This window comes from Cololabis saira, chromosome 6, assembly GCF_033807715.1.
Source record: "Cololabis saira isolate AMF1-May2022 chromosome 6, fColSai1.1, whole genome shotgun sequence".
Classification (NCBI taxonomy): domain Eukaryota; kingdom Metazoa; phylum Chordata; class Actinopteri; order Beloniformes; family Belonidae; genus Cololabis; species Cololabis saira.
In genome coordinates this window covers 48844142-48856375 of record NC_084592.1, presented here as the reverse complement: position 1 = coordinate 48856375, position 12234 = coordinate 48844142, and the positions used below count along the sequence as shown (strand labels likewise).

Below are 12234 nucleotides of genomic sequence, written 5' to 3'. Positions count from 1 at the left end.
TCTCAAAGAACTCAGATTTGTGAGAAAACCGAAGCTCCTAGCAGAAAAATAAAGACATCGTGAGAGACACTGAACCCGGCAGATTCTGACAATTTTATTTTTATTCAGAAATTCCTTTAAATGTCTGAGTAACGGCAGTTCGAAAACAAAGTGAGATTTTTTTGAAGAGAACTTTTTATTACATTGCAGTCAATGGAGACCGAGGCAGGAATTTGCTTGGCTGTTAGCCCCCCCATTTGAATTTTGTGCATACCCTGCCTGTCAAAGTCACATTTTATGAATCACAACACGTATGTCTACATTCTGAACAAAAATTATCTGTCTACCTTTTACGGTTAGGCCGTGAGCTCGAGTTACAAATAAAAAATCAAGTTATTTTTTCACTCAACCTGCCACTCTAATAACTGAAAGCCGCACTGTAAATTTGACAAAAAAGTGATTTCCAGTCCTCGCTTGAGGGCTCATATCTTGAAAAGTGTACATTTAGGAAAAAACTGTTTCAGGTTTGGAGAGAGAAGAGAAGTTTTCCTCCGTTTTGAAGTTTGAATGACAGTTCTACGTGCAAGTATGAGAAAGATACGTGACTCAGAAAAAAGGTGAATTTTGTCTTTTTTCTCTCGACATTTTCCCATCCGCTTTGAATGGCGCCATAGAAATACATGGGGAAATGAGTTCCCCATTAGTTTGGAAATTTGGAAATGTTTTTGCACTTCGTGCAAAAACTATTTGTGCAATCGCTCGGAAAATCCACAGGACTGTAGTTAAATTCAGGGCCTGCAACTTTCTAAATCGGTTCAGAATATTTCGAGTAACGGTGTGCGAGTGGTGAGGCGCCAAACTTCTCCCAATGCGTTCCGGATGGTGCCAAAAGTGCACGTTTGTGCACGTTGCGCAAAAATGTGCACGCCAATCGCTAATAAAAGTCATAGCACACGATTCCCGCTTAAGGCGCACGTTTCTACATTTTTACTTTTCGCGTTTTCTCAAAGCTGCGAGACTAGTTACTGGAGTAAACACCTGGTTAACTAAATTAAAAACACCTGGTTAACTGGACTAAACACCTGGTTAACTGGAGTAAAAACACCTGGTTAACTGGAGTAAACACCTGGTTAACTAAATTAAAAACACTTGGTTCACTGGAGACATGAGACTAAAGATCGATGAGGGTAATAATGGTAACATAATAATCCTGATCAGGGAAAAAGCTCTTTTCAGTGTTTAGTTTCAACGATCAGCCAGGATCAATAAACGGTTGTTACCATGACGTGTCCTCCGTGTCCTCCGTGTCCTCCGTGTCCTCCGGGTTGTTTGGACAGACTGACGCCGAGCCACTGGTCATCGCTCTCAGCTTCACACGTCTTCCCACAACTCAACACCTCTGCAGGAAAACACGTGGAAATAAAGCGTAAATAAACCCCGGACTTCTGCTCTGGGATCAGTAGTCAGCAGCATGTTGGTCAGGTCTCCCTCCAAAAAGAGATTTTAATCTCAAGGGAATTCCTGCTTAAATAAAGGTTAAATTAAAAAAAATATTATTTTTTTTACTAGAACATTATCTTCATCAACCAAAACTTTAGCAGTCAGAAATATCTAATGAATGCTCCACATTCTTCAGTGGTCAGTTCTAAACAGACAGGGCAGAGCAGAACCACGCGCGCACACGCGCACGCACACGCGCACGCACGCGCACGCACGCACGCGCACGCACGCACGCATGCACACACCGGTGTTCATGTGGCTGCAGCTCCGATCCTCCGCCGTGATGTTGCATCTGAAAACGGCTCCTGGGGATCGAACCGACGGCCTGGACGACACGTTGGCCACCGGAGCTCCGACCACCAACCTGACGGAGAGGAGAGGTCAGAGGTCAGCCAGAGGTCAACCAGAGGTCAACCAGAGGTCAACCTGAAGTCAGAGGTCAGCCAGAGGTCAGTCAGAGGTCAACCAGAGGTCAGAGGTCAGCCAGAGGTCAGCCAGGGGTCAGCCAGAGCTCAACCAGAGCTCAACCAGAGGTCAGAGGTCAGCCAGAGTTCGGCTGGGAGGCGTGTGATTGGACGGCTGTCTGAGGCATCAAAGAGGGTGTGCATGCACACGCACACTAGGCTTGGGCGATATTACGGTAATACTGTTTACTGTCGGTGTTTAAAAACAGCAGCGGTTTCATTTTCAATACCGTCATGAAAAAATGCAATGGACTTATATAAGAGATAACAATTAAATATCAAATAAAAGTCATTTAATGCCTAAAATTGATTCTATGTCCAGTAGCACTTATGTGTGGTTGAATTTTCAGTTTTACTTAAATAGTTGAATATGTTTTAGCCCACATTTTGACACTTTCCATAAAGTTTATGAACGTGATGTCATCATCTGGAGAGAGACGCACTGGGAGAGTAAAGGGGAGAGAGATGGCAGGAAAACGACCTCGAACTAACAAAGTCAATAAAAACTGCAATTTAAAAAAAGCTGGAGGCCAAGTATGAATCTGATTCAGTCGCAAATTAATGCAAAAGTGCGCTTTCCTCGACCCTCATTGCCGCGGAGGATATGAGACTGATGATAACGCACGGGCTGAAATCAAGGCTGAATTACAGGCTGAGATCCTGACTTTAGAGGGGCAACACCAGCAGCAGTGGCTAGAATCAGAATCCTAGAGACAGAGGCACAACCCCAACCCCCACGAAAAAACAGACACACAACCCCAACCCCCACGAAAAAACAGAGACACAACCCCAACCCCCACGAAAAAACAGAGGCACAACCCCAACCCCCACGAAAAAACAGAGGCACAACCCCAACCCCCACGAAAAAACAGAGGCACAACCCCAACCCTCACGAAAAAACAGAGGCACAACCCCAACCCCCACGAAAAAACAGAGACACAACCCCAACCCCCACGAAAAAACAGAGGCACAACCCCAACCCCCACGAAAAAACAGAGGCACAACCCCAACCCCCACGAAAAAACAGAGGCACAACCCCAACCCTCACGAAAAAACAGAGGCACAACCCCAACCCCCACGAAAAAACAGAGGCACAACCCCAACCCCCACGAAAAAACAGAGACACAACCCCAACCCCCACGAAAAAACAGAGGCACAACCCCAACCCCCACAAAAAAACAGAGACACAACCCCAACCCTCACGAAAAAACAGAGGCACAACCCCAACCCTCACGAAAAAACAGAGATACAACCCCAACCCCCACGAAAAAACAGAGACACAACCCCAACCCCCACGAAAAAACAGAGGCACAACCCCAACCCCCACGAAAAAACAGAGACACAACCCCAACCCCCACGAAAAAACAGAGGCACAACCCCAACCCTCACGAAAAAACAGAGACACAACCCCAACCCCGATGAAAAAAACAGAGGCACAACCCAAACCCCACGAAAAAACAGCGACACAACCCCAACCCCCACGAAAAAACAGAGGCACAACCCCAACCCCCACGAAAAAACAGAGACATAACCCCAACCCCCACGAAAAAACAGAGGCACAACCCCAACCCTCACGAAAAAACAGAGGCACAACCCCAACCCCCACGAAAAAACAGAGACACAACCCCAACCCCGATGAAAAAACAGAGGCACAACCCCAACCCCCACGAAAAAACAGAGACACAACCCCAACCCCCACGAAAAAACAGAGACACGACCCCAACCCCCACGAAAAAACAGACACAACCCCAAACCCCACGAAAAAACAGAGACACAACCCCAACCCCCACGAAAAAACAGAGACACAACCCCAACCCCCACGAAAAAACAGAGACACGACCCCAACCCCCACGAAAAAACAGAGGCACAACCCCAACCCCCACGAAAAAACAGAGGCACAACCCCAACCCCCACGAAAAAACAGAGGCACAACCCCAACCTCCACGAAAAAACAGAGACACAACCCCAACCCCCACGAAAAACAGAGACACAACCCCAAACCCCACGAAAAAACAGAGGCACAACCCCAAACCCCACGAAAAAACAGAGACACGACCCCAACGAAAAAAGATGTCTCTGGGAATAAACCTCCTCCAAAAACGAACCGCTGCAGCGGCAGGTCAAGTCGGCACCGCAGAGGAGCGAGCCGGTGTTCTGCCATTTTTTGCTGCTTTGCCAAAAAATGCTATCTAATGGTTATCTACGTTTGCAGAGCTACAATTTTACTGTGTTTTACTCCCTAAACCACTTCCTTGTCTCTTGCCAGGCCGTTATTGGAAATAAGAATGTTCTTAATGACCTGTCTGGTTAAATAAAGGCCAATGACTGAATGAATATCAAATAAAGCCATAGAATTGTTTTTTTTTCTCTTTATCGCATAATGTTCACAAAGTGTAATGCGAAGGATCAAATACTCAACATCCCATATTACCCATTTTACATCGTGTAAGAAATGATGCAAACTTTGAAAATCGACTGTGCGCAGAACCACAAAATAGCATTTCTCATTTTAAAGGGATTTAATCTTAATTCTGAATTAAAGAGGAATTAAACTTCCCATGTAAACGCACTCATTCACCACCAACAAGTGTTTGGTAGTGACGGATCAATAAGATAAAGAAAGTGCAGATCCAGACGGATCAATAAGATAAAGAAAGTGCAGGTCCACACCAGTGGTGATCTCTGTGTTGGTGCAGCAGGACGGAGTATCCGAACATGGAGCCCTGAGGTCCGCCGAACTCCAGACTGTGTTCCTCATCCAGGCTGTATCCTGAAGCCTGCGGGACCAGGACCTGGACCAGGACCAGGACCTGGACCAGCATCCCGACCCCCGACGAGCGCATGCTGGACCTGCAGGGAAACCGGAGGAGGGAACAGCGTTATCACTTCAATATAATCAAGGACTACGTTTCCATCAGTCAAAATTGGGGTTATTGCTAATATTCCGGTTACTGAAACATTCAGAATATTCCGTTTACATGGTAATTAATCATTCAGGATATCTGGATCAAACCAGCGACGCACGGAGAACGTGATGACACAATTCCCGTCATTTCTGCTTCTTCTTCCTGGATCCAAATTCAAAACAAATGCTGCTTCAACTTTTCTCTCTCCTTCTTGTAAATCTTCTATCCCTACTCTAGCGCTACTTTCTAGCGTCTACAAATGCAGAAATGTTCATATCCTTCATTACATTTATGAAGTGATTAGTCTCCTCCTGGTCTTGGTTTCTCCGTGTTTATAAGAACTTCCTGGACTCAAAAGACCAGGATTCCTTGTGAACAGAACATGTGCAGAAAACAAATTCCTGTTCCGTTTGATGGAGATATTCCTTTAGGCGTTTACATGACCCAATATTCGGGTTTTAAAAAGGAGTAACCCAGGGGTCATTTTGGGATTTTTAAAAACCGGAATATGATCAAATTCGGGTTATTCAAAGGGTTATTGGTGTTTACATGGCTGTGTAACCGGGTTATTGCCAATATTCGGGTTTTAAAAGGGTTATTGATGAATGGAAATGCAGTCAGTATAAGGCAGGAATCAACCGTCAAAACAAGAAAACAGAGTAAAAACCAGAAGTTCTTTGTCTTTAAGGCCACGTTTCCACGTAGCCGGGTATTTACAAAAACGGATATTTCCCTCTACGTTTATAAAAATCCCATCATTTCCAGGAACCTGCATAAATATCTGTTAAGGTGCTATGAGCAGCCAAACCTACAGGGGGCAGTGTAACGAGAAGATAAAGTCATGCTAGCCAATCAGAATCCTGGAAAAAAACATCAACAAATTACACGAGTAACTTCCAGTTACTTCCAAGATGAACGACTAGGGATGGGAATTGATAAGATTTTTCCGATTCCGATTCCATTTTCGATTCTGCTTAACGATTCGATTCTTTATCGATTCTCATTTGGAAAAAAGGAGAACAAACAATTTTAGCATCAACTTTGTTTTATATCTTTGAACAAAACAATAAGTGAGCTGTTAAGACGCCCCCAGCCTTGGATCCTCCATGGTGCCAGGGGGGCCCACACAATTATTTGTAATATAAAATATGTTTTTAATATAAAATAATAATAATAAAATAAATATTCTTCTTTAGAAATTAACTAAATACAACAAATTATTTTGTGGCAATTACACAAGAATGTCCAGTAACATGTTCAACACCACAAACTTAGTCACTGCTGGTGACATTCATCTATTCTGGCCTGATGCTCTTCCTGCTGATGAAAGGAGAAGTTAGCCGTAGAAGCTAGCGGTAGAAGCTAGTGGTAGAAGCTAGTGTTAGAAGCTCTTTAACTTCTCCATAGATGAGCTGCAGCTGTGTTAGGAGAGCTCCGCTGTCCGACGCAGAGCGCCCGGCACGTCCACGTGGGCGAGCGTGCAGCTCTTCTTAAGCATGACTTTAGTTCTGCGTTAAATCGACGCAGAGCCTACGGCGTAGGGTACGCGGGGACGCGCGCCGTACGGTGCATGTCACAGCGTACCCTACGCCGTAGCCTCTGCATTGGTGTAACGCGGAACCATAAATCCGCCTTACCACACGCGGGCTGACTCCGCGCTCCCAGCGCATCAGCCGGCCGAGTCCTAACAGTTTCCCCCCTTTGTTGAAATGTCCAAATTGCAAGTATTGTCGCCCTTTTTGGTAAAATGTAACCAAACTTTTGAGCGTTTATGCCACTTTGTCCCCGTGTTTTCCTGATGGGCGCGAATGCGCACGTTGCGCAACATGCTTGGTGACGTCATTCGCGCCCACTGGAATCGATAAGGGAATCGTTTACGAAAAAGGCAAACGATTCTATGGAATTGAAACACTGGGAACTGGAATCTCAACAAGAACCGGTTCTGGATTCCCATCCCTAACCAAGATCACACATGGGGTTCCTCAAGGGTCCGTTCTCGGACCGCTTCTATTCAACATCTATATGCTACCCCTAGCTCAGATTATGGAACATCACAACATTTCCTACCATACTTTTGCCGATGACACACAGCTCTATATTTCAGTGTCACCACATGACTACAGTCCCCTGATCTCATTGAGTAACTGTATTCACCAAATCAATGAGTGGATGTGCCTGAATTTTCTCCAGCTAAATGCAGAAAAGACAGGTGATCATTTTTGGCCCTAAAAATGAAAGGGAAAAGATCAGCGCTCACCTTGGCTCCATGTCATTGACAGCTACAAATCAAGCCAGAAATCTGGGTGTAATTATTGACTCAGACCTGAACTTCAACAGCCATCTAAAGTTTATCACTAAATCTGCCTATTACCACCTAAAAAACATTGCTAGAATTGAGGGGATTCTGTCTAAACAAGACATGGAAAAACTTATTCATGCATTCATTTTCAGTAGGTTGGATTATTGCAATGGCATCTTTACAGGCCTTAACAAGAAATCTATCAGGCAGCTGCAGCTGATCCAGAACGCTGCCGCCAGAGTCCTTACAAACACCAGGAAACTGGACCACATTACACCAGGAAACTGGACCACATTACACCAGGAAACTGGACCATATTACACCAGGAAACTGGAACACATTAGACCAGGAAACTGGAACACATTAGACCAGGAAACTGGACCATATTACACCAGGAAACTGGACCATATTACACCAGGAAACTGGACCATATTACACCAGGAAACTGGACCATATTACACCAGGAAACTGGACCATATTACACCAGGAAACTGGACCATATTACACCAGGAAACTGGACCATATTACACCAGGAAACTGGACTATATTACACCAGGAAACTGGACCATATTACACCAGGAAACTGGACCAGGAAACTGGACCATATTACACCAGGAAACTGGACCATATTACACCAGGAAACTGGACCACATTACACCAGGAAACTGGACCACATTACACCAGGAAACTGGACCATATTACACCAGGAAACTGGACCACATTACACCAGGAAACTGGACCACATTACACCAGGAAACTGGACCATATTACACCAGGAAACTGGACCATATTACAACAGGAAACTGGACCATATTACACCAGGAAACTGGACCATATTACACCAGGAAACTGGACCACATTACACCAGGAAACTGGACCATATTACACCAGGAAACTGGACCGTATTACACCAGGAAACTGGACCATATTACTCCAGGAACTGGACTACATTACACCAGGAAACTGGACCACATTACACCAGGAAACTGGACCATATTACACCAGGAAACTGGACCACATTACACCAGGAAACTGGACCACAGTACACCAGGAAACTGGACCATATTACACCAGGAAACTGGACCATATTACACCAGGAAACTGGACCATGTTACACCAGGAAACTGGACCATGTTACACCAGGAAACTGGACCACATTACACCAGGAAACTGGACCACATTACACCAGGAAACTGGACCATATTACACCAGGAAACTGGACCAGGAAACTGGACCATATTACACCAGGAAACTGGACCATATTACACCAGGAAACTGGACCATATTACACCAGGAAACTGGACCACATTACACCAGGAAACTGGACCATATTACACCAGGAAACTGGACCATATTACACCAGGAAACTGGACCATATTACACCAGGAAACTGGACCAGGAAACTGGACCATATTACACCAGGAAACTGGACCATATTTTACCAGGAAACTGGACCACATTACACCAGGAAACTGGACCATATTACACCAGGAAACTGGACCACATTACACCAGGAAACTGGACCATATTACACCAGGAAACTGGACCATATTACACCAGGAAACTGGACCACATTACACCAGGAAACTGGACCATATTACATCAGGAAACTGGACCATATTACACCAGGAAACTGGACCATATTACACCAGGAAACTGGATCATATTACATCAGGAAACTGGACCATAATACACCAGGAAACTGGACCAGGAAACTGGACCATATTACACCAGGAAACTGGACCATATTACACCAGGAAACTGGACCATATTACACCAGGAAACTGGACCACATTACACCAGGAAACTGGACCACATTACACCAGGAAACTGGACCATATTACACCAGGAAACTGGACCACATTACACCAGGAAACTGGACCACATTACACCAGGAAACTGGACCATATTACACCAGGAAACTGGACCATATTACAACAGGAAACTGGACCATATTACACCAGGAAACTGGACCATATTACACCAGGAAACTGGACCACATTACACCAGGAAACTGGACCATATTACACCAGGAAACTGGAACATATTACACCAGGAAACTGGACCATATTACACCAGGAAACTGGACCACATTACACCAGGAAACTGGACCACATTACACCAGGAAACTGGACCATATTACACCAGGAAACTGGACCACATTACACCAGGAAACTGGACCACAGTAAACCAGGAAACTGGACCATATTACACCAGGAAACTGGACCACAGTACACCAGGAAACTGGACCATATTACACCAGGAAACTGGACCATATTACACCAGGAAACTGGACCATGTTACACCAGGAAACTGGACCACATTACACCAGGAAACTGGACCACATTACACCAGGAAACTGGACCATATTACACCAGGAAACTGGACCATATTACACCAGGAAACTGGATCACATTACACCAGGAAACTGGACCACATTACACCAGGAAACTGGACCATATTATACCAGGAAACTGGACCACATTACACCAGGAAACTGGACCATATTATACCAGGAAACTGGGCCATATTACACCAGGAAACTGGACCATATTATACCAGGAAACTGGACCACATTACACCAGGAAACTGGACCATATTACACCAGGAAACTGGACCACATTACACCATGAAGACCTGAATGGTCCTGGACCAGAATCCATGCTTGATCTGTTAGTTCCTATGAAGCGCCCAGACCCCTGAGCTTCATCTGGATCTGGTTTGTTGTGGTTCCAGAACCAGAACCTGCTCCTCACCGGTGCTAGGGTCTGGGAAGGTTACTAGTCCCAGAACTGAACTACAGCATCAACCAACACGCCCTGAAAATACTCATCACAGAAGTCTATGTAGTTTATCTGTTTGGTATGGAAAATTTGAACTTTTTCAAATACAGCCTCACTCACATCCTGCTAACTGTGAACACTAACACTTTAACACTTTAACAACGTGTTGATTACGCAATACACATCCGTTTTCTGCATCACGGACAGCAAGAGCAGAGTTAGAGAGCAGAAAAACGTATCTGACAAACGCAATTTAACTCATTCTGTTCACTTCATTCACTAGTCAGTGCAACAATATCACAACATCCCAGTTTAACTCAAAACAGTTAAGGTCCAAATGCAAAAAGGAGAGGGGGGGGGCAGAAGAGAGAGAGAGAGAGTAAAAAAAAGTCAAATATTTCCCTTAAACAGATTTATAAGAGGGTAGGGGGATTTGATCTAACAGCCTCGTTAATATTCTGACTTTACTTTACTTTATTAATTTCTCAGGACAATGCACATTGATGAACATATATACATATGTAAATGTGCCAGATTGTAGCACAAGGCTAGTTTCCATCTGTGGTCCAATATAGGCAGGTAAGGTGTTAAAAGCACCGGGGACTGGGGCAACATTGGACCCATCACTTTCCTTCTTTTTTTGAAATAAAAATTGCAGGGTTGCCTGCCTCCTTTTCATTTTTGCAACTTAGTGACACTGTAAAGCTAAAAACCAGATTGACCTAACAACCACCGTCGTCAGGGACGCTGGGACATCACAGTTCAAGATATGAGGGGGCCGGAAGTGTTGGGAAAGATCGTTGCTTTTTATTATTTTACCTCTTTTCTTATCATTTTATTTCATTTATTTGTTATTTAAGCGTACTCTTAAATCAGCAACTTGTGCTTTTTTATTATTTTACCTTCTTTTCTCATAATTTTATTTCATTGTATTTGTTATTTACTGTCTAATTATGTCTTGCTGCTTTTAATGTTGATGTAAAGCACTTTGAATGTCTGGCCCTCGGCAGGAGGGTCCCCCCTGATGAGCCTGGTCCTGCTCAAGGTTTCTTCCCTCCTAAAGGGGAGTTTTTCCTTGCCACTGTTTGGCTTAAGGTTTTTCTCCCACTAGGGGAGTTTTTACCTGCCATTGTTTATGTAATAATTGCTCGGGGGTCATGTTCTGGGTATGGGTCTCTGGAAAGCGTCTAGAGACAACTCTGTTGTATTAGACGCTATATAAATAAAATTGAATTGAATTGAATTGAATTACCTTGTGTTGAATTGTGTTATACAAATAAACTTGTCTTGATCCCAATTTGGTGAAAGACACAGTTATAATTTCAAGCACTTAAACTAAAATTCAAGCACTTTTCAGGTCTTGAAAACACAACATTGAAATTCATGTCACGTTTTTACCCAAAATGCCTCATGAAACAGAAAAGAAACAGATAAAAGTTTAAACTAACTTTTTCCCGTTGAGTCCGAACCGTGACGTCACTGGGAGGAAGCGCGTTATTTCTGATCCAAAAACCCAAGAGATCCGAGCCGCTCCTCGTGGTTCTGACCCTAATAATCCTCTGCTGGTCCTTACGGGCTCATCTCCGAACCAGAACCACGGACCGGTACCTGGATCTGACCCGGAGACCCGATCAGCTGGAACCAGGACCAGGACCAGGACCAGAACCAGGACCAGGACCAGGACCAGGACCAAGACCAAGACCAGTCCAGCCGGTCCGGGTCTGCGCTTCTGCGGTTCCTACCGCTGGTTCCGGGTCGGTTCCGCTCAGCTGATCCCTCCCGGTTCCGTGGGTTATTCCCTGGTGACGCGCCTGGAGCCGGTGCCGGTGCGGGTGCGGGTGCGGGTGCGGGTGCGGGTGCGCACCACGCTGGTCTGGGATCCGAACCGCAGCGGGTCAAAGTGGCCAAACAGACCTGATCCGAACCCAACAGACCTGATCCGAACCGGACAGACCTGATCCGAACCAAACAGACCTGATCCGAACCGGACAGACCTGATCCGAACCGAACAGACGCGATCCGAACCGGACCAACTAAAGTTTCAATGAAGAGAGCGCGCGCCGCCGAGACCCTCCCTCTGCATGCGTGCGCGTGCGCGTCTAACGGCGTTTCCTCCTAAGACCAGCTGAGGGTGTGTGTGTGTGTGTGTGTGTGTGTGTGTGTGTGTGTGTGTGTGTGTGTGTGTGTGTGTGTGTGTGTGTGTGTGTGTGTGTGTGTGTGTGTGTGTGTGTGTGTGTGTGTGTGTGTGTGTGTGTGAGTGTGTGAGTGTGTGTGTGTGTGTGTGTGTTAAAGTAAACAAACAT

The 12234-nt window shown here is 45.2% G+C and overlaps 1 protein-coding gene across 1 annotated transcript in view; it reads right to left on the bottom strand.

Annotated features, from left to right (window-relative positions):
• LOC133446243 (integrin alpha-4-like) overlaps positions 1-11991 on the bottom strand; it is a 46023-nt gene extending 34032 nt beyond the window's left edge. Inside the window, exons 1-4 of the mRNA XM_061724233.1 lie at positions 11380-11991; positions 4614-4793; positions 1725-1843; positions 1260-1378 (exon numbers count right to left, since the gene is read on the bottom strand). Of these exons, the coding sequence (XP_061580217.1) occupies positions 1260-1378; positions 1725-1843; positions 4614-4786 (411 nt within the window). The 5' untranslated portion in view covers positions 4787-4793; positions 11380-11991. The remainder of the gene's footprint in view (positions 1-1259; positions 1379-1724; positions 1844-4613; positions 4794-11379) is intronic.
• Positions 11992-12234: the final 243 nt, after the last annotated feature.